This window comes from Chanodichthys erythropterus, chromosome 2 (assembly GCF_024489055.1).
Source record: "Chanodichthys erythropterus isolate Z2021 chromosome 2, ASM2448905v1, whole genome shotgun sequence".
Lineage (NCBI taxonomy): Eukaryota > Metazoa > Chordata > Actinopteri > Cypriniformes > Xenocyprididae > Chanodichthys > Chanodichthys erythropterus.
The window spans coordinates 29,422,725-29,450,594 of NC_090222.1; the positions used below are offsets into that span (position 1 = coordinate 29,422,725).

The 27,870-nt window shown below is 37.6% G+C and overlaps 1 protein-coding gene across 1 annotated transcript; it reads left to right on the forward strand.

Moving 5' to 3' along the window:
* bcl3 (BCL3 transcription coactivator) lies at nucleotides 1-27,486 on the forward strand. The gene is made up of 9 exons (XM_067408618.1): nucleotides 1-3,425; nucleotides 4,774-4,921; nucleotides 14,138-14,246; nucleotides 21,192-21,399; nucleotides 23,055-23,143; nucleotides 23,286-23,363; nucleotides 23,888-24,055; nucleotides 25,505-25,571; nucleotides 25,664-27,486. Exons 1-9 carry the CDS (start codon nucleotides 2,897-2,899, stop codon nucleotides 26,182-26,184), a joined length of 1,917 nt encoding a protein of 638 aa, XP_067264719.1. The 5' UTR covers nucleotides 1-2,896; the 3' UTR covers nucleotides 26,185-27,486.
* Nucleotides 27,487-27,870: the final 384 nt, after the last annotated feature.

Consider the following 27,870-nt stretch of genomic DNA (forward strand, 5'->3'; position numbering starts at 1 on the left):
CCTGTGTAAAACGATACTGAGTTGGTGTAGCAGTTTATTTGTGTTCTAAAGACACACCAGCAGAGGGCGCTGCCTTATAACATTTCAAATGACAAGCGTTCAACAGCTTTTGAAAAATGTGCAAGATGATTTTAGTGATCTGAATGAACTAATGGGTAGCTTTGACGATTTTGGCTTGCATGAACAAATTGATTTACTTTAGGCTTGATTGATTGCATAATCATGTATATGTAGGCTACTTGAATGCAAATACCAAATAGTTTTTTTCCTTCTCACTACTAATATGGTTGTAATGTAGGCTATGAATGGCACATATAAATGGAGCATGTGCTGGAAAAAGTCCCTGTCAGCCCATATTATGTTAGTGACCCCCTCTTAAAAAAATAAAAATAAATAAAATAATTTAAATAAATAATTTTAAAAAAAAGTATAAAAGGAGAAAAAAATGTCTAGCACTGTCTATGATATCTGATTATTTAAGGCCAATTACTTACTTTAGCCTTACGAACCTACAAACACTATAGTCATTTCTAGCACATGCACACTCTCCCTTTGGGGCCCGTTCTGTCTATAGCACATCACTTTTCCTGCAAATGTGTTCCATGTAGCCAATTCTAAGAAAACACAACCAAGAACAGGATGAACACCCTGTCCTTACAACACAGAAGAGCACATAAGATAATGCAAGCGTATAATATCAGCTTAAAAGAATTAAACATATACAATACATACAATTGGCCAAAAGTAGATTTTAAATACATCAGTATATTGCTTGTCTTTTTTTCTCTCTAAAGCACATTGTAGCCCTAAAGTCCTTCTGTGATTTAAATAAAAACCTAACAACTGTTAAACTGAACTGTGTGTTCAAATTAATTTGCAGATCCTATCTTTTTGTAGATCTTCAGTTGACCCGTGGGGACTAAACTGGCTGTGACTCAGCATTTTGAGGGTATTGTCACCAACTGACAAGTTCAGACCCACAAAGGACTCCTCTTGGTGTTTTGGGGACTTTAAACACCCATATATATTTTTTCCGTTTGCCGTTCCATACCCACTCAACCCGACAATGAAGGAAAGTCCCAAACTGGCCCAGGTAACTCCAAACCCCTGGCGTGAGGAGGAACTAAAGCTATGGGGTGTACTGTAGGTGGAAAGAGAGGGGACATAAGATTTTTTATTTGTAGCATAATCTGATACCCGTGTCTTTTTTTGTAAGGTTTCTTGATTCTACATTGAGCTAGATCAGAAGGCTGATGCTAATGATATCAAACTCCCAGCTAACACAGAAGCTAAGCGATAGCCACCATTTCACCATCTCAGTTAACTATACCTGATGTAGTCCGGCTATGAGTAACCCACTTTTAGCCAAAATAACTTTTCATTTGGTTACATTTCATTTTTGCCAAAATAACTTGTTAGATGTGTGATATTCCATCAAGTAAACAAAGTCAACAGTGATTAGCTACATGGTGTTTACATTTCTTTGACATGTTCTATGCGTAGCCTAAATTGATGACTAGTCTATTCTTGGACTGATATCTATAAAAATTTCACTGATAGCCCAAATTTTGCCTTGTTGTAACTTAGATGTCAGGGCTGTGTTTGGACAGCTATTAGACGTCTTTTAAACTCAAAATTGCTTCCTGGGTTGTTAAAGTTAGCATACAATTCTCTCTCTCTCTCTCTCTCTCTTAAAGAACCAGTTCCTATCATTCTAGGACTGTTTTTTTTTTAAGGTTCTATTTTGAAACCAAAAACTTGGTTTGGTTCTAGCAACCCAAAACTACTAGCTAGGCTCGGCATTTTTAAGGGATCTGATCAAAATGGGGGTGCTTTCCAGATAAGATGCTGAGATAGCATGTAAAAGCCAGTCATTTGTTGTTATCATCGATATGAGTCATACATTTAATCTGTAATAATGTAAGAAAAGGATCTTATCAGTTCAATCAGCCACTAATAATCGGTTGACCCAATGTGAATGTGGTCAAATAAGCAACAGGAAGACAGGAGGTCGAGTCTGGCAGGTTTCCCGACAACAGCTGTGAGGGAGATCCCCGCCTGAGATCCAGCCCGCTTCCTACCAGGCACCAGGGTGAACAAAAAAACAGAATACGGCTAAAAGGAAAGCAAAACTGTACACCTGTTATTCAACAGTTCGCGACACATTCAGCTGCACCGAAAACTGAAAACACAAACTTCAAAAGATTCAATAGCCAGACAAGAAAACACGCCAAACACCGTCATCTAGTAACTAAACCGAAACCGATTCCATGAAACCTTTTACCTTATACGACGCATACAAGTTATAATAATGCTAAGTAGGCTACAAAATATCCTACTAATAAATACTTGTTTTGATCTCAACTGCACAGACCTTCAGCAGAACGTTTTAATCGTTTCTCAAATGGGTGGCCGTGGCTTGCGAACGATTCAGTTATAGCTGAAGGGAAAACCCCCAGTTCACTAACCCACCTACTTCCTAATTTGAGTGAATGAGAGAGGGAGACTCTGTGAATTCAGTTCAGATCATAGAGACAGCGAGCAGCACAGCGCAGAAGTTATCATCATGACTGCAGCGCGTGATCAGTAATAGCCTAATAATAATAATAATGCACATGACATATTGTCATTGCCCTAAAATGGCATTATTATAATTGCATGTGAAATTATTTAGGATGTTAATTCAGTTTTTTTTTTAAACTAATCATTTAATAGAAAACTTTGTGCATTAGACTATGAATTTAAGTGCTTCAGTGAGCTGCTATATTTGAGAAAAGAATATGTAAGTATGCAGCAAGAGGTGATAGTCATCTTGGGACCAAGACAAGTTAGTCATATTGGCATAATGTTAATAAAAGGATTCGTCTAGGACCTAAATATCGCCTACCTGAGGACAATGACCATGAGCGGCAGTAATCACACTATGCGATCTGTGCCACTGGATCTTACCAACAAAACCAGAGAGCGTGGGAGCAGCGCGCAGACGGGAGACCAAGGTCGCCCCAGACATACTCCAGAAAGACAGGTGAAACCGGAGCACAAGTGCAGCAATGGACACGGAATTCTTCCTTCTGAACCACGGGACAGTTGTGATGGAGCAGAATCGCAGACGACTCAAACGGACGATGTCAGGGGAAACAGGACGCGTGAGGGGCCCAAACAAACCCGACCTGTAACCCCTAGCGTGAAGTGCATCACTCAGACCGACGCTGCTGGGAAGCCGGCAGATTCCTCAGTTTCCAAGCTTCCGTTAAGGAAACGTCCTTTCCCTCCGGATGTGGATCATGATACCAGTGGTCCAAGAAATATTCCACAGAGCCCGTCTGCAAAATTGCAAATACAAACAGGTGCAGCACGGATATCCAATCCATTTCATGAAAACCAGAGGTTTAATGACTCTCATTTCGTGCAACAAGCATCATATCGTAAGTTTACAATATGTTTATTTTTATCCATTACTCATTTAATATTTCAAGCGAAAACTTTTCGCAATTTATAATTGGTGTGTCATTTTGAAAGTAGACTATGTGTGTCCGTTCTCGTGGAAGTGTGCGTTCGCAATATGATTGCGCAGTCATGGTCAGTCCAGTCAGTGAACCACAGTCAACGCGAAACCATTGAGCTAATCAGCAGGATGTTTGGTTCAGCAGCTTTCAAAACGTGTCAGTGGGGTAGTAGGTGAAACCGAGGAGTATTATAATACATACATTTACATAATATCCACATAGGCATATTACTTAGCAAATTAAACAAGCAATTACAAAGGAACACCGTTTGAAAACAAAGACATTGTAAATTATGTGCGTGAATTTATGTCAATGAAATGACCTGTCCTACACCCTCCCCATGTTATTATTAGTAATGTTATTTCTTTTCTTTTTTTTCTTGTGTGTTGTTATATATCTTATGTGTGATGTTATATAACATAACTTAGCTCGGAAAGCTAGATGGTGGTGGGCGGTGGCCATATGATAACCCCTTTAGCTCACTTCTTATTTAACTGACAGTGTTACATCCCACCATTCCTCCTTTATACAGATAATCTAACATACAAATAATAATCTAAAAACGTCACACATTAGCATGAATACATTCCTGTTACTGGCACTGATTTCTTGGTCTTGATTGTGTGCTATGCAGAACAATCTTATTTTGTCTTAAAGATAAACAAAACCAAATGTATCCACACTGCGACTTTCTTAAATTGAGCCAAAGCATATTTGCAACTTATTTACAAACATATATCTATTTTTACTTCTCCTTAGTTGGTAAGATATAAGGAAGTAGCAATGAAAGAAAATGCTTTCTATACATAGGGCAGCACAACGATTAATCGCGATTAATCGTTTGCAAAATAAAAGTCTGTGTTTACGTAATATATGTGTGTGTTCTGTGTACAATAATTATGTATATACGAATACATGCACATACATGTATACATTTAAGAAATATATGCAAGTATAAATATATATATATTTCATATAAATATAAATATTTTATATATAAATATCATTTTTTCTTAAATATATACATGTGCATGTATTTATATATACATAATTATTATACACAGAACACACACATATATTACGTAAACACAGACTTTTATTTTGCAAACGATTAATCGCGATTAATTGTTGTGCAGTCCTACAAAGGTCCATTTTTCATTATGGCCATTAACATTTTTGGTCACTCGTCAATGAACTCTTTTTCATTAATGTTGGTTTGAGATGCATGGTTGTTTTGGCTAATATTCATATTTCTTCTCCTCTGAAGTTATACAAGGCTATCCATATTTCCCATGTCCTCGGCAGTACACCAGTCATCAGAAATCCAGTCTTTCGCCTTCTTATACTTTGGAGAGCACAGATCGGATACTGGCAGATATTGCTGCGGCAACTCGTCAGGATGAAGATGGTGACACGTGAGTCTTTCGCCCTTTGCCCTATGTTGTAGTCTAAGAATCGATTAAGCTTATACAACATTCCTCAAAATTGTCAGGGCCATCATGAATTTCAACAGAGGATATTCAATATTTGTCATATTTTATAATATGTACCATATATTTAAAGGTGCTACAGAGGATCTTTTCGTCGACTGAGAAACCAAAGACTGTTAGTGAGTTTTTGAAATGAGCGCATGCGTAAGAACAACCCCCCTCCTTCACAGCTCATTTCGAGGGAACGCCTCCCAAAACTCGCGCACGAGTATTGGAACACGAGTGTTTACCACCAGCATTCACTGTGTCGTGTTAGTGGATTCATTATGTTGGACTCACCGCAGGTAACTCATAAGCTGCAGTTGTTACTCCTGTCTCCTGACAAAAACATTGCATGCGGCGCCTGTGGAGTGTGGAAAGTTACTGGAGCGCGCACGTCTCTCACAAGGAACGTCACGGCAGTGATTGACAAGCCAGAGGGCCAATCGTTTACGCGATGATCGCGTAAACGATTGGCTGATGTTTTTAAGGCCCTACCTCGTGCACAGATGATGTATATTAATATTATTCCTTTCAGTGCACCTAATAAATAGTCTTTTATCAGTTAGTAAAGACAGTTTCATGTAATATTGCAAAAATGTATAAAACAAAACATCCTCTGTAGCACCTTTAAATAGTCGGATTCAAACTGTGTATGGGTTTATTATTAGCATCTATAGGTAAATTATGAGTACCATTAGGGTTGACGTACTTTCTGTTTGCTATTTGGAAATTCCAGATTATCCTAGATATGTCGGTCTGACTTTTGCTTAGTCATCCAGAACAAAAAGAAATATTCTTAAGTCATAGATCCAGTGTGGTTAAAAGTATGTAGACGTGCCTTCTGTTTATGTTGAATCACAAAAGACATCATTTTTTTAGGGAGTCATTGTGACCCCTGTTACCCAGTACATTTCTTCACCATTGTTACACTTCCTGTTCAACAAGATCATTGAGCCCACCAAAATCATCTTATCTGATGATCAACACCAAAGAAAGAGATTCTCTGTTCTTTTTGAAAGAGAGAGAGAAAAAGGGAGACTGATTCTGGAGGAGGGTATGGCTTGTGGGTATGAGTAAGAGTACTGAGAGAAACTGGTTTTCGCTATTTCTCGTGCTGCTCTTTCAGGGCTTGGTTTTATGAGTGTGGCTGGTCACGGGGATGCCAGAGATGAACATTCTGGCTCCCTCAGGCTTTGGCATGAACACAAATACATGTACGTGTTACTGTAATATCTGAACCTTCACTCAGTATGAAAATATCATTTCTCATGTGAGTGAAACTTCTCCAAAAATGACACCTGGTGTCACGCAATATTGATATCAATGTTTAGTCAGCAGCAGTTAAAAACATTGCTTTGAGCATCTAATGCTTAGTAAGCAAGTTAAGCTGATTCCCGTTTTGAGAAATGTGATGATATATGGAGCACTGCTTATTTTTACTAACACGATATTTATTTGACTCATCCTGCATAGCTTCATAAAACCTATCCAATTTAGTCATTTAAAGGGACAGTATATCCCCCCCACCCCCGCCCGCCCCCAAAAAAAACCTGTTTTTGTCATCATTTACTCACCCTCATGTCGTTCCACACCCATAAAGGTGAATTAGTGAAATTTTATCAAATTTTTTCAAGCAAAAATGTCCACTGTCTATTGTCAATAGTGTATTGATGTATGAAGTACAGTACACACAGAAGTCACTTTAAGCAGCTTTCTGTTGGTCAATACGGTGAATCCCTTGAACCCATTGCAAAATCCGCTTGGGGAAATCTTTCCCCCTCACACTAAATTCCTGATTGCATATATTTCTATTGAAATGACTGGATTTTGCCCAGGAAAATCCACTGAACAAAGTGAAATGTGACGACACCTTTAGACTTGTGTGACGACACCTTTAGACATGTTCATCTTCAGAAGACAAATGAAGATATTTCGACTGAGTAAATTATGATCTTTTCCATGTAGTTACAATTAACAGTTACCTCAAGCTTTAAAGTGGACACTAAAGTATCGTAAAAGTTGTTCATATGATTTATTCTGAAGCCATATTATGAGAAACAGACCAACATTTAATAAACTAAAAGTCCTTATTCACTGATAATCTGCCCTAGCTCCTTGTGGTGTATTAAAGTAATAGTATATGGAGCAAATGTCAACATGCTAAGCTGTGTACACGGCTTTTTACAAATGGCGGGTGTTGGTGTACACTTACGTCACTGGTAGTTCCTTTTGTGCTGGGTTAGGCCTTTTTACATTCCGAAGTAGTCGAAGAAGCTTGCAGAATAATGTAAGTGGATATTTTCTGATGTAATCACACCTTTGAATGATTATGAAATCATGGTATCTGTAATCATGATTAGAAATTTGATTAATTGTGCAGCCCTAGGCTGAATGATTTATCTGTCATAACAAGTGTTCTCGGAGTGTTTGGCATGGTAATGAGAATGACAGTGTTGATATATTTGGTCTTGGTGGAATAGATCTGTTCTGCTGCTGCTGCTGGCAAGTATGTGACTTGCTACTGCCAGTATATACATGACTCGCTGCTGCTATACAATGTAATGTACAGTAGATGAATTACTCGTAGCAGATCTATACAGGTGGAGCTGGGGAAGGTGGAGGGTTTCTGAAGGTGTGCTGCACTGCTAAGGCAAATGCTAACCAAGTATTTGAAAGTTGAGCACACAAGCTCATTGGCTACTGATACAGCAGGAGCCAATCAGCTGTGCCCTATAAAGAATGATGTGATTGCAGGCCGGTTGAGTTAGAAGCTATTAGGACCTATTAGCCTGTGCCATCTAGAGTTTCATGACAGAACTTTGTACAAGTCTCAAATAACACTGTTTCCATTACCCTTCAAATTGCGCAAACTGAAATTGCGAATTGAAAATACATGCAATGGAAACACATCAATTTTGCAAAAACTCCCATATAGCACAAAAAATGCTCTCATGTTGTGGTTTTTCAGGCAATTCGAAAAGGAATATTTTGCAAAACTGCAATGGATTTACAGGTCACCATGGCGTACATAAAATTCAATCATTCTTTAAAGATGGCACAGTATGTTTGGAGAGACAGAGTTCTTTATTTAACTCATAAAAGACAAAAGAATTACAGGAATACTAGATTCTAAACAACAAGAAATGTCACAGTTTATCAAGAACTCGAAGCAGAAATGAGGGAGAAGCACCCAGAAACACCTCATACATGGCCGCTCCCAAGTATAAGGGACTTTCCTTGCCATTAATGCTTGGATAACACGCCTATGTCTCCTTTGATTGAAAATAATAGTTATTGCAGTGGCTGTGATATACTTAAACCTACTAATCATTTTACAATAGTTTATTAACATTTAGAAAATATCACAAAAGTTTTGTGCAAATCTGTAATGTAATGCTACCTGGAAGAAGAATATCAGTAAATAACAACTTAAATTTAAAAGTTTGTTTCTTTCATAAAGAAGATACAGTGTTCTTGTCGTTCAAATGGTACAGCATGGTGCTAGCAACACCAGTGTCATTGGTTTGATTCCCAGGGAATACATGATAATATGTACTGCAGCACACAAGTCATGTTGACCACATTTATGATGCTTTTGCTTGTCATTGTAATTGCATGGAAAAGAACCACCAGTACAATTCTACAGAATTTCTTCTATTATGTTCCACAGAAGAAGAATTCCACAGAAAAAATTCATGTGTAAATTTAAAATAACATGCAAATGATGAGGTAACCTGTTAGGGTGAACTGTTACCCTAATAAAATGTTGTTTTCTTTGGCTTTCTTATTGGTGAGATTTTTGACCACATTTTTACCACATTTCATTCTAAACTGATACGCTGCTTACTCTTTTTTTTTTTTTTTTTTTAGCAAAGTTTTGGTTTCCAGTAGATCCCCATTTCCTGGTTTCTGTGTATTGTTTGCATGTACATCTGTCAATCAGGCTATTAAATCAACTGCATTTATACAAACAGAAAAACAACATTCTCTATGTTAATTTTTCTCACACTGCCCTCCCCCTTGTCTGTACTCTGTTCTGGCTCTTGCGTCAAAGGGCGTCTCGTGCTCTCACCTTGTTTTCTTCTCAGCACTTCACAGACCCTCATTTTCGGGAAAGCCTGATGTGAGTGCGAGTCTGTTGTGTGACTGCGGTTTTTTCAGGTGTCGTTCTCTCTCTCTCTCTTTCATCTTTTTTCACTGCTTTGTGTGTTTAAAATGAATGGGCTCAAAAACCCAAACATCCGCTCTTCACTTCCTCCTTTACCGCTTTTTCTCTGTTGCTTATCACTCACTCTCCCCCCTTTCACTCTGTACTGTAAGCTTACATCCCTGTGACATTTCTGCACTTTATACCCACTTTGTCCTCCTTTCTTCTCTTTTGTAGTCTGCACATTTGTATGAAGCACCATAAGGTTGCATGACAGGTAATGCATGCTTTTTAAGGTTAGTTCACCAAAAATGGAAATGCTATCATCATTTATTCACCCTCATGTAGTTTCAAACCTGTATGACTTTTTTTATTCTGTGGAGCACAAATTAAGATATTTTGAAAAATGTCCATACAATGAAGGTCAGTGGGGTCCAACATATATTTTTTGGACCCCATTGACTTTCATTATATGGGCAAAAAAAAAGTGACATAGACTTGGAATGACACATATTTCTGTTTCTCAAACAGTAGTGTATGGTCTTAGTAACACCAAAGTCTTGGATTTGATTCTTAGGGAATGTATTCAATGCAATAAAAGTCACTTTGGATAAGTGTTTACTAGTTGTATTCATGTAGACTTTTAGGTTATATGTATTATGAAGGCTGTTTTCAGCTCTCATGGCTATGCAGTGAAACACAGTTACTTTCACTCACCTTGTTTTTAGGACTTTTATAGTCTATATATACCTGTAAGTGGTTGCATGTGTTTGGCTCAGGTTGTTTATGTCTTGTCTCAGCCTCTAAGTTTGTTTGTTACAGCAGCAGCAACCCTGTGTGCTACAGGGGATGTTAGAGGTTTGTGTTTCTGGGCTGTACAGGATGCCACACATGCGCCACTGCCCCGCCATAAGCCCTTCATCTCCTTCTGATGATGTTCAGGTTCCTACGTCAGTCTCAGCCTGGGCCTTATCTGGGGCTGCGGTCTAACTAACTCTCAGTCACTTCCAGGAACCCAGAGAGTTTCATCTGTCGAAAAGAAAGAGAGAGAGAAACTAAATTCTGACCTGCAGTATAAGTGACAACAAAGCCAGTGATCATCACGTAGACAGATATGTAACAAGAATATAAGATAAATAGCCAATTAGTTTACACTAGAATGTACATTAAATGACACATTTTCATTTGATGTGTTTATAATGGGTCTGTTTCTCCAAAACACAAAGGTTGGCTTTTCTTTGTCAGCCACAAAGTGATATAAAATATAAAGTATCTCTTTGCAGACAGATTAAATGAAAATACTACCTGTTTTTGTTGTTGTTTGTTTGTTTGTTTTTTGCTGTATGCACTATCAGTGGTATTCAGACGTTTTCCTTCGTTTCAGACGTTTTTGTGCAAGGACATTATTTTTTTCAAATTCGTGTGCCCTTATAATCTTTAATCAAAATCATATATATATATATATATATATATATATATATATATATATATATATATATATATATATATATATATATATATCGACTTGCTACTGCAAGAAATCGTATATATACATTATATATATATATATATATATATATATATATATATATATATACACTATATTGCCGAAAGTATTGGGACACCCCTCCAAATCATTGAATTCAGGTGTTCCAATGACTTCCATGGCCACAGGTGTATAAAATCAAGCACTTAGGCATGCAGACTGCTTCTCCAAACATTTGTGAAAGAATGGGTCACTCTCAGGAGCTCAGTGAATTCAAGCGTGGTACCGTGATAGGTTGCCACCTGTGCATTAAGTCCATTCGTGACATTTCCTCACTACTAAATATTCCATGGTCAACTGTTAGTAGTATCATAACAAAGTGGAAGCAATTGGGAACAACAGCAACTCATCCATGAAGTGGTAGGCCACATAAAATCACAGAGCGGGGTCAGCGCATGCTGAGGCGCACAGTGCGCAGAAGTCGGCAACTTTCTGCAGAGTCAATAGCTACAGACCTCTAAACTTAGATGGCCTTCAGATTAGCTCAAGAACAGTGCATAGAGAGCTTCATGGAATGGGTTTCCATGGCCGAGCAGCTGCATACAAGCCTTACATCACTAAATGTGGAGACGAGTGATGAATCATGCCTCTCTGTCTGGCAATCCGATGGATGAGTCTGTGTTTTGGCATTTACCAGGAGAACGGTACTTGCCTGTCTGCATTGTGCCAAGTGTAAAGTTTGGTGGAGGGGGATTATGGTGTTGGGTTGTTTTTCAGGGGTTGGGCTTGGCCCCTTAGTTCCAGTGAAAGGAACTCTTAATGTTTCAGCATACCAAGACATTTTGGACAATTTCATGCTCCCAACTTTGTGGGAACAGTTTGAGGATGGCCCCTTCCTGTTCCAACATGACACGCACCAGTGCACAAAGCAATGTCCGTAAAGACATGGATGAGCGAGTTTGGTGTGGACAAACTTGACTGGCCTGCACAGAGTCCTGACCTCAACCCGATAGAACACCTTTGGGATGAATTAGAGCGGAGACTGCGAGCCAGGCCTTCTCGCCAACATCACTGCCTGACCGCACAAATGCGCTTCTAGAAGAATGGTCAAAAATTCCCATAAACACACCTCCTAAATCTTGTGGAAAGCCTTCCCAGAAAAGTCGAAGCTGTTATAGCTGCAAAGGGTGGGTCAACTCCATATTAAACCCTACGGATTAAGAATGGGATGTCATTAAAGTTCATGAGCACGTAAAGGCAGGCGTCCCGAAACTTTTAGCAATATAGTTTATATACACAGTCGACTCACCTACAGTTTTCAGCATCCCTCCACAACCCTGACTCCTCACTCTGGGTTCAGGCCAAGCTCGGAGACCCCCCCTCAGACAGCACGCCAAATACGCATACCATTTAATCAAGTCCTGCCCAACATTTTTTCTTGTTCAGGAAGCCGTTTCACTCTGATATACATCACAATAGGGAAGAAAAGTCTATCACAACTTTCATTTCATGCTAACTTTAATCTCTTCTCTGATGATATGTGCAGTTCCCCTCCAGTAACCAGTCACCTCTTAAATGAGATCGCAGCAATTAGCAAACGACAATGACTCAATCAATTCCTGACAGACAAAATCAAGTCCTGCCCTACAGTACAGTTTGTTTTACTCAAATATAAGCCCCAATAGAGAAAGCGGTTGCAATTTCCGTTCCATGATGACTTTAAAGACCCTTGTATTATTTTACTATTACAGCGCTTACTGCAAACGCAATAGGCAGAGATTTGTTCATTTTGTGAAGCTCTACTTGCAGTTTTGGTTTTGGTGAAATGAGAGAAAATACTTCTGCCCGTATGCCTTTTATGTGGCCTTTGCACCATGAGACAGTCCAGTCTTACTTGTTCTGTGTAAACACACAATTCTCAAACCTGATAAAGACTCCTTGATCAACAAAACAGGGTCTTGTCAGAAGGGCTGAACACATGGCCCTGATGGCAGAACTGAAAAAGCATGAGATTTCCTGAAGTACGCTGACAGTGAGCTCACTTACAGGAATGGAGGCAAATAAAGACAGAATTAAGCTACTAATATAATCTCTTCTGCTTTCTTATCAAAACCAAGGAACAGGCAGTTCACTGACATGGGTCATAGCCTGAGTCAGGCCAGCTTGTATTCATTTTGACTAAATCACTCTTCTCTTCCTCTTTTGGTTTGATGCTTCCTAAAGGACTTTGATTTTATGGTGACTGTTGATCCAAACAGAAAGCCACACTTCAGGATGTTAGGTGGCATGGTTTCTTATACACTTGTGCTTATATGTGTAGTATTTGATTTCCTTCTCTCTGTTTAATTTCCAAAATCTTGCCACAGTAGAATAACCCACATGAGGCAATCGCAACAGCCCATTATATGACAATATTTACATTTATATCACTAGGAATATGAATCAGCACCGTAATTCAAATCATTTGCTTTCCCACTGTCTGTGTTCCGGCTTGTTTCATCCCACAATGACTCAATATACGAGTCAAAAGACAATATAAACAATGAGAGCCCCTGTTCTTCTCTGTTCCCTTTTTTCTATCCCTCTCTCATTTTTTCCTGCTGTTGCAGTATGACTTCCCATCAGGGCCTATTAACATTCTTGCCAGGGTTTTAAAATGATCTTTTATCTTAATGACTTCTGCACGTTTGCAATGCTTCAGATATTTGTTTCATAATATGCAATATTCTGTCGTCATATACTGTATGTTGTTCCATTCTGCACATAGTATTGATTCCACTCTTTTAATATTGTTTTGCATTTTATAATGATCAATTGTTATGCAAATGGCGCATGCTGTTCTCTTCAGATAGGTTGTGAATACACTGAGCTTGTGTTTCAAGTCAGTGCAAGGTTTTTCTTTGTAATTTTTTTCAAGGTTTCATGGGAAGTTCTGCTAGAGGAGTCTGAAAAGCACAGAAAGCCCCTAATGCAACAGTAAATATAATGATAATTAGTATTCAAAACAGAAAGAACAGTGCCATTGTCCCTGAGGGCAGGAAGTGACTTCAAACCAAAGTAGCTGTTACTGGAAGCAGATTTAGAAAGAAAAAAACATCATTTAAAACATTTCATGAAGAGTCCCTCTCTCTTTCGCACACTCTGTTTTCTTCCTGTTCCCAAACTTTGACTTCTACACTCTCACCTCAGAGAGGCTTTCTGTGAAACGATAGGGAGATAAGCATTTCCCTGTACTTACCAACACTGGTTGCATTTAAAGCCACTGTGTACAAGATGAGTCATACACATGATTGTTTCACAAACCTTTAGTCCATCAGGTGAAGTGTCATTCAGTCAACCTTTTGAACTTGTTAGCTGACTTGTGCAGGCCATTACAAAAGACAGTCAAGAAATGCATCACTGTACATTTTAATGTTACTAGTTTTGTTTGTGTGGTTTAATGTTAATGCATTTACAGGAGTATGCATGCTGCTTTTAGAGTTATTTCTGTGTTTAGGTGAATAATGCATGTGTGTATTATTTACAGACCTCTTCACATTGCTGTCGTCCAGGAGAACATCCAACTGGTCACTTGGCTTATTGAAATATTTCGACGGGCCCACAAAGACCTGGACATTTTCAATAACCTACGGCAGGTAAGGTATATACAAACGCAGCAAAAAAGGTAGCATTTTACAATAAGGTTTTATTTGTTAACATTAGTTAATACATTGGGCATCATGAACAAACAATGAACTATACTTGCAGCATTTATTAAAATAGATCAGTTTCTAAACCAGTGGGCTGGGAGCCAGTAGGGGGCCTCAGCAAACTTGTAAGTGAGCCACAGAATGTCTTAAAGGGTTAGTTCACCCAAAATGTCGTTCCGAACCCATAAGACCTTCGTCAAAGACTATAGAATAACACAAGACGTGTCACTCGTATTGTTTTGAATGGGAATAAGTGTAACGCGCAATATGGCGGAATAAGTCCCGCCTTCCAAAGCCAAGAGCCAATCGCCGACCGCTTTCGAAGAGACGCGCATTTAGGTCTGCGCATGCGCATTAGCTTGATCCAGCCTGAAAAAAATAGAGTTTTTTTGTCATGATTCGAGCGTTTAGAAACTAAATATATGAGTCGGTTGTTGTTAGATTTCATTGGTGATTTCAAATATCAAATGTAATCGTAAGGTTGACGAACAGTTTTGGAGAATCTGATGTTTCCCCATTCAAAGAGATTGGATCTGCATGATGCCCAGGATGCCCGAGAGGCGTTTCAAAGATGGCCGCCGAGTGAAATAACTTGTCTTAAAGGGACTTTGCCTTAGTTCATCTTCGGAACACACATTTTTATGAACGAAAAAAAAATGAAAGCAACGAAATGACCACATTTAATGTACAGAAAAGTAGTAAAAACATTGTTAAAATAGCCAACATGACTACAGTGGTTCAACCTTAATGTTATGGAGCGATGAGAATACTTTTTGCGTGCAAAAACAAAACAAAAATAACGACTTTATTCAACAAGTTCGTCTCTCCCCTGTCATTATGCTACGCTGTTTTCAATGCAGCATTGCAGCGTTTCCAGGTTCTACGTCCGAACGGCTGCTCAGTATTGGCAGACGCCTGTTCACGTGAGCAGCATGAGGCATGCGTCTGACGCTGATGCAGGAGCTGGCCAATAATGAGCCAGCGTTCTGGCGTAAACACGGAAATGCAGCACTGCGCCAACTGCGTAACAGACTGACGTGAAAGAAGAAAAATTGTTAAATAAAGTCATTATTTTTGTGCACAAAAAATATTCTCTTCATAACATTAGTCATGTTGAATATTTTAACAAATTTTCTGGACATTGAATGTGGTAATTTCTTTGCTTTCAATGGAGGATAAAAAAACCTCTTAGATTTCATCAAAATATCTTAAAAGTGCAATGTGTAAATTTTAGGAGGATCTATTGACAGAAATGCAATTTAATTTACATAACTATGTTTTCAGTGGTGTATAAAGACCTTACATAATGAACCGTTACATTTTTATTACCTTAGAATGAGCCATTTCTATCTACATACACCGCAGGTCCCCATACATGTTAAGCCGCCATTTTGCATGTTCGCATGTTTCTAGAGTAGGCCTAAACAGACAAACTGCTCTATAGAGCGCGTTTGCTTGACTGGCTTCTCTCTGCTGTCTCAGACGACAATATCTTTGTCCTGTGTTGGCCACCGTAGCTTCTCTATATTGCAATTCACAGCCTAACCACTAGATGCCACTAAAATTTACACACTGCACCTTTAAATTGTGTTCCGAAGATGAACGAAGGTCTTGCGGGTGTGTAACAACATGAGGGTGAGTAATTAATGAGAGAAATTTCATTTTTGGGTGAACTAACCCTTTAAATTATTCAAATTAATATAATATTATTATTATTAATACAATTAATATTAATATAATGAAAATAATTGAAATATTTGATATTAAAAACAATAATTAAAACACTTAATAATAAATACAATCAAGAAATCATATAACTTTTATTTTTCTTCTCAATTTCTGTTAATAAAAACCAGCAGCTTTGTCATAATTATAGCAGAAATACTGGAGGAAATATTGTACCTTTTATGAGGGGAATCTAGACTAATGTTCATTTCTACGTAGACTAATAAATGTTTAACATTTCAAGTTTTATAAATTTTATAAATTTAAACAATAAATGAAACATAGTATATAATATATGAACATTAAAAATTATATAAATAAAATTATTAATAGTTGTATATATTAAAAAATATATTGAACTATTAATTAATTATTAAAATGATATGATATGCTATTGTTAGTTCATGATAATGCATTAACTAAAGTTAACGAAGCAAAGCTTACTGTAAAGTGTTACAGTAAGAATACCTACACTGGTCTTTGCAGCAGTGTGTAGAAGGAAAGAAGTGAATTAATGTTAGCGATTGGTGCATTAGAGGATTTAATACACAAAAAAATCACCTGGCTAGTTAAACCTGAATTCTTGTCCCTGTGGGGCATATGTTGGTTAACTGTAATTTCCAAAAATGTGTTCTTAACTGTTACTTGATACCTTTAGCTTAGGTTTGAGCAGAAGAGGAAATTACTCCTAGGGCATTGTTGTTCTCAGGCAGTGCCACAGTACTGTTTGCGGTTATTTGAGCACCTTTAGATGTCACTGGCCTGCCCACTTGCGTGCTCACCACATGGTCACCACAACACACGCAACCTGTGTGCTGCTTCATCTTGTTCCCATGTGTCAGCAGCATTGCGAGCGCACAGACCTGTCAGACTGTTCCCAGGCTTTCACATCCTGCTCTTCTCCTTTTCTGGTTTATGTTAAACTTTACTTCTACCACTGTCACTCAGCTGCATTATCAATTACCGCCATTGCATGTCTAGCCAGACCTCAAAAATCACCTCAAATTCATTGTTAGGTTTCACTTGACGTACAGACGCACTCTTTCACACACACAAACACGAATGCTTGTACATTCACAGGCAGCCGGCAGTTACCAGAAGCTGCGCGTATGTCTTAGCCACGGGCTGAAACTTGTTTCTGTCAGATTGTTGAGGTTAACTTTTGTGTTATATCCTGTGTTCAATTCTTATTTCCCCAGAAATGTGAACTGCGCATTAGCATGTCTTTGAAGCTTTGATGGAGTTTTGAGTAAGTTTTGTTGTAGCGTTTGTTAAAAAATTCCTGTTTTGGTGTTTCTCAAATCCAAGATTAGGGAGCGAATACGAGTGACGTGATATTACAACGGCAGGTAGGCACAAAGCGGACTGGAACGGTACCGAGGAAAGTGTTACTACAGCTATCATTATTACTACTACTTGAAATTGTACATGGTGGAATGACTTGTATCGCCTTGTCTCTGGTTCGCTCCTCACTATTGTAAATCTTGTCCTCCCACGTCTGTCATGACCAACACTGACACTGACATTTGAAATGCACATGAGGAGCAGCAAGCAGTGTGTGTGTGTGTGTGTGTGCACATGACAAATGTGTTTTGCGTATTATCAGTCAAGCAAGACCGCAGCTGATGAGTTGTTTGCATGGCCTGTCAGTGAATTCAGTTTACTGGAGTATGTATGTTTTTATACTAGTATGAGTGTATGTGCAAACACAGTTAAAGTGGCTGCTGTATGCATCTGAACTTAAGTATCCTCATTCCGAGAAGTCACATGACCCCCCTCACACCCTGGGTTGTTTCTCAACATACCTTGTGTTGAGGTTTTGCAGGGTATTAAAAGGGACTTTCCCTTTCGCTCTCTCTCTCTCTTTCTCTCTCTCTCTCTCTCTTCTGCACTCTTATAACATGCTTATCTTTATAAACTCAGAATTATAAAACATTCCTGTCTGCTTTTACTACGACTAAGAGACCCGTAGATTTCTTCACAGAAAAACTGAACCATAAGTTAACTATGCATAGCTTTATTAGCATTCATTTCAAGCATAAAGCATATGATCAATACTGCCATTTTACTTCCTTAATGCATGTTCCTGGTCTTATTGTGAATGATTAGTTACTCCAAAGAAAAAATACCTTATATTTATGATTTTTAATGAAGATGTCAAAATTTGCTCCTGTCAACTTGCTTATGTCGCTTAATGTGAATGTTAACCAAAAGCCAAATAGCTACCTTGCTCAGCTTGTTCACACTGCTCCGTGGACTGTTTTTAGAAGGATTTTGGGCACTTTTCAGATGGTCAGGCTGGGGGACCAGATGGCCAACCAGTCTAAAACCAGTTGAACTCAAACTTGGCCAGGCTGGGAGACCAGCTTAAACCAGCTAAGACCAGCAATCTTAGGCTGATTTAAGCTGGATCTTTCAGGTATTTAGCAATATTTTAACAAACTCACATTTTAATGGTAACCAACAGACAAATCAAACTTGCGGAAAAAAGAAACTAAAACTAGCCTAAATTGGTGTGCTGTTTCTTAGCTGGTTTCTCAGCCTCATAAGACTCGCACATTGGCCGGTTTCAGAGGGGTCTGGGGCCTGGTCTGGGGGATTATCCTAAAACCAGCTGAACACCAGCTTAGCCAGGCTCGGAGACCAGCTTAAACCACATAAGACTGGAAAACCATCTTAGGCTGGTTTAACCTGGGTTTTGAGGTATTTAGCATTTAGATCTAGCTCTATTTTAGCATGCAAGACCCCCACTACCACTGCCCCCCTTTTTTTTTTTTTTTTTTTTACAATTCCCCATGGATAATAAAAAAGACATTTTATTTTGCATCAAATATCCTGCTTCACATACGTCACATTATGGAATTACAATAGGTTTAAACATGAAAGTATAAAAACAGCATCTTTTTGTTGCATGCATGGAGTGCACTGTTTATTTTTCCAGTCTTTTCTTGTCCGTGTGTTTTTGTTTCAGCCCAGTCATCAATGCTAAATCATGCAGGATTTAGTTTCAGTTCACTAGAATGTGTTTTGGCTCATGCATGTGTCATGAGTCTTCCCCCTCAATCACTTTCCTTATTCATCCAACATTCCCCTTTTTTCATTCTTTTTTTCTGTGTTTACACACAGGAATGTGAATCTAAGGACACACTGCAGGGGAGAGGAAAGGGATTTTCCCTCTCTGATCCATCTCTTCCCTTCATCGCTCCCTTTGCTCTATCATTTCCGGCTCCTCCTTTCCTTTTCTCTGTCTTTCTCATCCCTCCTTTTCTCCCCTAATGCTCTTCCAAGCATTTACAGTTTCTCTTTAAAGCTTTATTGGTGGTTTATTGGTCAGTTATCGCAAGTTCATTGGAATTGTAAAATAAGAAAGGTACTACTGCACTAAAATTTCTCTTCTCAATGTATTGTGACGTCCTTTCTTATACAATTTCCTGTTTCAGGACTTGCCTAAAGAGGATGTGAGTGTGTTTTATCCATCACTGTTCCTAAGTTAGATTTGCGATTGATCTGAGCACAAAGAAATACCCATCAAATTTTATGTGTGTGGTAACATGTCTTTTAGCACATACACACAAAACTCGAGTGTGTGATGCTTGTTGAGTCAGACAGGATTCAGGGAAATAGAGTTGTTTTTATAGGAAGGGAGGGCCAAAGGCATTGTGACACCAGAGGAATTTCTGTCTTCATTCTCGCTGTACTTTTTTTCTCTACTGTGCCTTACTGGAACATCCTCCCTCCAGTGACAAACCAGCAACCCCACCCCCCACCCCCCCGTGAGCTAGCCGAGAACCAACTTTACCTGTTAGCAATCCTGAACTGATGCTAATCTTTAGTGGGTATCATTAAAAACTACAAACCTCACTTTATCTTTCAATCTTCCTCTCTGTCATCAAAAGACATACAAGATAGATTATTTGACTTACTATGAAGTTTTAGCTTCCTATATTAGCAAAAATGCTAACCTTCAAATATATATATGATTTTGTTGTATATCTAAATTTAAGACTGAACATTTACATTTTCAAAAACTGTCAAGTGACTCGTGTAATACTTTTATTTTTGCTTCCTTTGCCTGAGGTAAATACTTACATTGAAGAAACTAGTGCTGTGTGTTGTCATCTTGACTCTCAGTTCTTGTCGGAAAGCCTTTCTTTCACTTTATTGTTTAACTGCTTTCAACAATGCTAGTTCTTAAGAATTTACCTGAAGGAAACAAAAATAAAGTACTCTGATTGGTTTGACCAAGATTATTTGTAAGAGTTCACTCATGCATAAACACCAAGCGGACACGCAAACTTTGGCTTGTTACAGTTATGTCAGTGGAATGTGTTTAATTTGTATGTGAAATTTAAATATTTATAAGTTTATATTTTTCTACTACTACTACTTTAATCAGTTTGTAGTACATAGGGCTGTAACCACCATAGACATTGTAATCACTATTTACATTTATGCTTAGCTTTACTATTCACAGAAGATAAGCGCGATTTTCCAGTCAATGTTAAACAACCGACAGTGATATCCAGTGATGCAAACTACTCAACATTTTTGTCAAATTTCACTGTTTTGAATATAAAATATAGCCAATCATTTACGAGATTCATGCATTCCATAACTGAATGTGACAAGAAACATTAACAAATTCGCTTTTAGCATACTTGCATATGATAATGAGTGAATATGTGCACATTTTAAAGCAAAATATTATTCAGAAATGTATTAATTCTTGTTCTTTTACCATTTTTCTTTCTTTCTTTTTCTTTCTTTTTTTAAAATCCTTTATTTCCACCCCCACCCAAAGTAATGTTTACGCCTTTAGTAGCAGTTTGTGCATTAGATAAGTCACAGCATAGTTGTTTACAAAGGGGCGTTAGCCCAGTTTTATCTCGTTATTTTTATCTCATCAGATCTGTGGAACTGACCTTTAACCTGTTAGACAAGTTCCAGGTTAGCAGCTACAGTTACAGGAATCCAAACCAGGATATGACTCAACCTATTAGCTCATATAAACCTGAACACCTTATCAGACATCAGAGTGAAAGATATTTGTGATACACTGCTTAAATATTGACATGCAACAGGAGTTATCATGCATTCTAAGTATAACTGGTTCTTAAATATACTGTGGATTTGATTAACTGAATCAGTAAACTCTTTTTCTCTCAGACACCATTGCACTTGGCTGTAATCACCAATCAGCCTATTCTGGTGAACGTTTTGCTGGATGCAGGATCTGACCCTGGAGCATTGGACCGTAATGGACAGACAGCGCTGCACTTGTGTTGCGAGCACAAACATGTAGACTGCCTCTCTGTCATCCTCAGACACTACCCCCAAAACCCTTCACCCCACCTGGAGATCAGGAACTATGAGGGTGAGTGTTGGACCTACATCTAGATGGGTACATTTATTGAAATATATAAATATTTTTTTTGGTAGCACAATTGATCTCAGGGAAATGTTATTCCATAATTAGGTTAAGCTCCACCCCTTAGATCCACAGAGGTGGAGGTGGACTTGGTCAAGCTCCACCCATTTGACTATGCAGTGAGCATCACTTGAATGGATGTGCTGACACTAAAGCTCTCTTAATTATATGGACCTGTTTAGTACAGCAATATGAGCAAATACATAACTGGAAATGAACATTCTTCCAGTTTGTGTCATAATGACATGACATCTTCAGAAGGATGAACTTTTTTGCTATCCTGTGTTCCACAGGGGGGCAGTAGACAGAAAAAGAGCTGTTTGTCATTGATTTTCCTGCACTAATGTGTGGTTTTGTTTTGGAACAAATTTTTGCTTATCAGGAAGGAAGGAAGTATATCACCATCTAGCTTTATTTGTGGATTTTGATGCAATAATTCCCCCTTGTAACAGTACAGTACTCAGGTAACCACTACTACTGAAGAAAAAATGTCATATTTAAAGGCGCAATATGTAGGATTTTTACAGTAAAATATCCAAAAACCACTAGCACAGTGTTGTATATTTTGTTCACTTGGATACACATATTCACAGGATTTACAATATCCCAAATGTTTCCGACTATTTGTGAGAAAATTGCAATTATAACCAAGGCTCCGGGACGTGTGAGGAGTCTCCTGTCAATTGTGTCATACCCGCATTACCCTCGGTTTCCACTTCTATTTTGTAGAAACCATGGAAACACCAAAGACGCTTTAATATATTACACATTTTAATAGACAAGGGAACAACTAATTATTGTTATATAGCTCAACACGTTTAGTCTTATTGATTAAATCTGATTTTCTTGATTTTTTGCGAGAACCATGCTTTACCATGCCTCAGAGAAAAACCCTATTTTGTGAAGTAGCTAACATAGCAAAATCAGATGCAGCTTTATTTTTAGTAACAGTAATACAGAATTTTCTCTATCATATGATATGTTTTAAAATGAATTGCATGCTATTTATCAACACAAGACATCCAGTATTTAATGATATTCTAAAATCGATCTAGTTTACTGCAGTGTGCGACAGTGTCTCACAGCAGCTGCAGAGCGAACGCACAGAGTAACGTTATAACATTTTCAACACTCTCATATGTATCTAATATGATAAACAGAGCTGCGTTACGGAAAAGCAGAAGCAAACTTGCCGTCATCAAACTACGCCTTTGTTTTGAATAGGCCTCTAGCGGACAGAAATCCTACATACTGCACCTTTAAGTATACCAAAAACTAAACAGTTTTTAGTTTTAGCATTTTATTTTATTTTATTTCAGAGTATTTTCTTTTCTTTTCAGAGTTTCAGAATATTATCATCTGTCAGAGTAGTCCTAAACAGTCCTTGCCTTTGGTATTGGCTTCATTCATGTGTATGAAATGTAAGATGAGACACTTCCTGTTGCTGTCATGATTCAAAAAGTCCCTAGAAACACAGAGAGGATGTGTTTTAGTGTTTTGCTTGTGTATTTCACCTGTTGAAACAGGCCCAAACTCGCTTCAATGGGTCATTCAGATTACAGCATGAATTTTTTTTTTTTTTTTTTTATGTTTAATTTAAGGTCTGACGCCCCTCCACCTGGCTGTGCAGAATGGAAATGAAACATTGACAAGACTCTTATTGGAGAGCGGAGCTGAAATCAACGCTGGGGTAAGTGAATTTGTCATCAATTCCACAACCTTTTATGCTTTCAGGTGTGATAGTATCTTAGCAATTAGTTGTGTATTATGATCTCTATGGTTTACCACACACACTATTTGTTTATTGTGTCTCTTTTCCTCTTTTACCACAGGATAATAAGAGCGGTCGCAGTGCACTGATTCATGCTGTAGAAAACAACTCTAATGACATGGTCATCTTGCTGATCGAGGTGTGTGTGCATATATATTTTGTATATTTTATCATTTTCATCACTTTTTTTCTGTTCCTTTCATTTTTTATATTGTACTTCTCTGTTGGTGTGCACAAGAGAAAACATGTAAAACTATGACCCAGCAAGCAATAGCCATCATTTCACCATCTCTGTTAACTATAGACCTGATAGAGTCCAGCTATGAATAACCCACTTCTAGCCAAAATAACCTTGAATTTGGTTACATGTCGTTTTTGCCAAAATAACTTACGAGATGTATGATAATCCATCATGTAAGCAAAGTCAACAGTGATTACAAGGTTAGACGTCTATTAAATTTTCACTGACAGCCCAAATTTTGCCTTGTTTTAGCCCAGACATCAGGGCTGTGTTTAGACGGCTATTAGACGTCTTTTAAATGTGAAATTGCTTGCTGGGGAGACTGAAACTATTATTCATTATTACTCATTGTTTGTCTGAGAGTGGATGAGAAGCAGTTATTAGTATTCACAATGCCTTTTTCTGTGTGCTGGGTCTTTCAGAGTGGGTGTGATGTAAACGCACAGTCATATAGTGGGAACACAGCCTTACACAGCGCCTGCGGCAGAGGTCAGATAGAGATTGTAAGGGTCTTGCTGAAGAATGGAGCTGACAGTAGTCTTAAAAACAACCACAATGACACCGCCATCATGGTAGCAAAAAACAAAAAGGTAAGAACTGAAAGTATGGCAGTAGTGCATTTGAAAACATGACAGTATATTTATTAGTCTTGCCTAGTTAAGTCTTTCATCAAAATAGTTAGTAAAGTCAGAAGAGTATTGTATATAGTATGCCAACACTGCCAACAAGTGGCGATTCACAAAACTTTCATTGCTCTGTTGTATTGCATATTAAAGAATTAGTTCACCTTTACTTAGTCGCAATTTACTCACCCCCATGTCATCCAAGATGTTCATGTTGTTCTTTCTTCAGTTGAAAAGAAATTAAGGTTTTTGAGGAAAACATTCCAGGATTTTTCTTCATATAATGGACTTCAATGGGGTTAAACCAGGTTGAAGGTCCAAATTACAGTTTCAGTACAGCTTCATAGGGCTCTATACGATCCCAGCCAAGGAATAAGGGTCTTATCTAGTGAAACGATTGGTCATTTTCTAAAAAAAATTAAAATTTATATACTTTTTAACAACAAATACACATCTTGCACTAGCTCTGTGATACGCATTACGTTATCATGTTGGAAAGGTAAAGTACCGTGATAGGGCGAAAAACTCATCTCATCTTCAAAATCGTTCCACATTGTTGTTTTACCTTTTTTTTGTGTAAAGGGCATATTAAGTTTTTGCACGTTCGCTTTATAAACACTATAAGTCGGTACTTTGCATACTTCACGCGTGACCTTTCCAACATGACTACATAATGCGCATCGCATCGCAGTGCATTTGTGGTTAAAAGTATATACTTTTTTTTTTTTTAAATGACCAATTGTTTCACTAGATAAGACCCTTATTCATCATCTGGGATCACATAGAGCTCTTTGAAGCTGCATTGAAACTGCAGTTTGGACCTTCAACCCATTGTACCCCACTGAAGCCCACTATATGGAGAAAAATCCTGGAATATTTTCCTTAAAAACCTTAATTTCTTTTCGACTGAATTAAGAATAACATGAACATCTTGGATGACATGGGGGTGAGTAAATTATCAGGAAATTTTAATTCTGAAGTGAACTAATCCTTTAAACATACACCTTTACCAGTCAGACGTGTCACCAAAGATGAATTATAGTTATACAAAGCCCCATGGAGACCATTTCTTGTAAGAAAAAAAACCAAAACAATAAAATAACATTTCATATTGCAGCTTAAAATCTCTGAATTTTAAATCATAATTACATGAAAATGTGGCTACTATAATTCCAGTTTATATTATTAAAAAGTACATGGGATTAATAACATTTATCATATCTTTACTTCACTTTGTCACACATTTAAGCTCTGTTCATCTTTTTTTAAATGCTATATTAGTAAAGCCTTATTTCCTGTGCCAGTCCACTTCAGGCTTCTCAAAAAAACAACAAAAAAAACTTTGGCCCCATAATCCATCCATGTGTGTCACCATATCTTCTGTAACTCATCTTTTTTATGTGGTTTTGTCTTAAGGTGTCTGATGTGCTGCGTGGGAGGGGCACTCGCAGCTGCAATGGGAAAATGCTACCAAGCAGTAATGGTAAGAGTCTCTGTGAAATTACAAGCATGAAATCATCTCTAAACACCTCAAGTAGGCCATTTAAAATTTTAACTCATTTTTCTCCTGTTTAGGCTCACTGTCCCCTGGCAGCTCCAACCATTCTCCCCGGATGACTCCCACTTTTCAGCGCAGCACGTCACATTCTCCGGTTACTCCAAATTTACCACGAAGTCAGTCAGTGGAGAGCATTTCAGAACGTCAATCACCGATGAACAGCAATGAAAAAACACTTTTGCAAACGTTGCCTCGGACACACCATAACATAGCAGTAGACAACAGGGCAGGCTACGGAATGGCTTTCCATCCTTTCCATTATCTGTCACCGTCTGGGTACGACCAAATGAAGCCCACTGTCTCTCACATCCAGAGAAGTACTCTAATCACTAACCCTCTTTACTATCCCTCTGGTATTCAAAGACCTCCATATTACCCAGATGCACACATAATCTTTCTCCCCAGTATCCACGTGCCAATCACACATGGCTCTCCCTCACAGGGTGCCATTAACCAATCACGGCCATCCAGCCGCAGCAGTGACCAATCCGACATGTCTACTGTGAGTGTAAACAGTGAAGAAAGAGGTGTGAGTTGATAGCTGCTAGATATTTAAGCAGCTGGCCATCTTAAAGGGATAGTTAGCCCAAAAATCCTGTTTGAACATATGTAGTAACCAAATGGCTTTGGTGACCATAGACTTCTATTGAAAACAAAAAAAAAAAACTGAGACATGGGTTTGGAGTGACATGAGAGTGAGTAAATTATGATTTTTGAGTGAACTGACTCCTTTATAAGTGGTGTTTGAATATTTTTTGTGGTTGGTAACATACTGACTGATTATAGCATTTATATGTATCAAAGCATTTTTTTTTAATCTTTTCACATTTTTAATAGTTGATTCTCTCATGTTATGAAGTGTTCCAAAATCAATAACATGTAAATGTATATTAGTGTTACCAAGTGTTTTGCTGCATAATTGAAATGATTATGGTGATTTTGTCATGCATTTTAAAGAGCTCTGATATTTATACTTCTATAGTAAAACAGCAGAATTATCTTTTATTTTTTCTTGTTTTCATTTGTGGTTTTCTTTTGTTTACCGTGGAGTCTGTTTATTTATTGACAACATTTTGTTTTTCCCATGTTCAGATTGTCCGGATTTAAGTTACCCAAATTCGTATGACAGGAAATAGCATTCGTATTTACAAAAAATGTTTTTACACAGTGAGGCCCTCAAAAGGGTGTTATTAGGGTACACACATGACAGCCAATATCAACCAAGTACAATGCCTAGAGGCTAAGATAGTTTTATCTACAATAAACATTGTCAAAGAAAACATTTTGAGATTGCATTTATATATATATTGTTTATGTGCCTGTTGATAACGCCATGTACACCAAAATTGTGACTCGTGCCACTTTTATTTTAGTGCAAATCTTTGAATGGCAGCTTAAAATCTCTGTCTGATGAAGTTCTGTGACAAATTATGAGTTTTGAATCACTGTCCAGTGGCTTAAAATGGTAATCGTGTAGAAAGCCAGTGTGGAAAAAAGTAACTGTGGTAACTGGAGAATTAAAACCATTCCCAGAATCTTTAGAAACTGTGATTGAATACCAACTTTGGCTTTTATGTTTTGCCATAAAGGTACTTAATTGTGATATCTGACAGTTATGTGAATGTATAAATTTTTTTATTATTATGAATGTGTGAATATAAGTGCAGCAATATAAAGAAGCATAGTTTGCTTTGAATAAATAATACATATTTTTATACATATCTGTGCATTTCATGACTAATATTTGTATAATACAGTAGCCTACATGATTATTTCTTCAACATTAAGCACTTTTGGAACAACAACAACAAAAATATTTCAATGCTTTTCTTTTTGTTATAAGAAGGTCACATTAAAACTGTCTTTGAAACTTTTCCCATATGCCTTTATAATTTTACTACTTTTAAAATTCTTTTTATATATAGATGTATTTATTTATTTATTCACCTTTTGTGACATAGGATTTCAATATTAACATAAAAATGTTCTACTAATGTAGATCATTAGTAATGTTAAAACTAGTGTAGATCATTAGTATTAAACACTATAATGTTTAAAACTAATGATCTAATATACATCATGTCAATATTTATTTTGAAAATTATTTATATCAATAATCATTTTAATAGGTTATTATAATTTTTCAAACATGACAACATTTTTACCACTTTTCAAATTATTTTTATATAGAGAGGTATTTATTTATTCACCTTTTGTGACATAG

What these genes read in the sequence shown, in the direction of transcription:
- bcl3 (XM_067408618.1), top strand. Translation starts at nt 2,897, where the DNA reads ATGACCATGAGCGGCAGTAATCACACTATGCGATCTGTGCCACTGGAT. An exon ending in CGTGCAACAAGCATCATATC is followed by an intron (nt 3,426 to 4,773) that starts GTAAGTTTACAA and finishes TCTCCTCTGAAG; the next exon opens with TTATACAAGGCTATCCATAT. An exon ending in TTTTCAATAACCTACGGCAG is followed by an intron (nt 14,247 to 21,191) that starts GTAAGGTATATA and finishes TTTTTCTCTCAG; the next exon opens with ACACCATTGCACTTGGCTGT.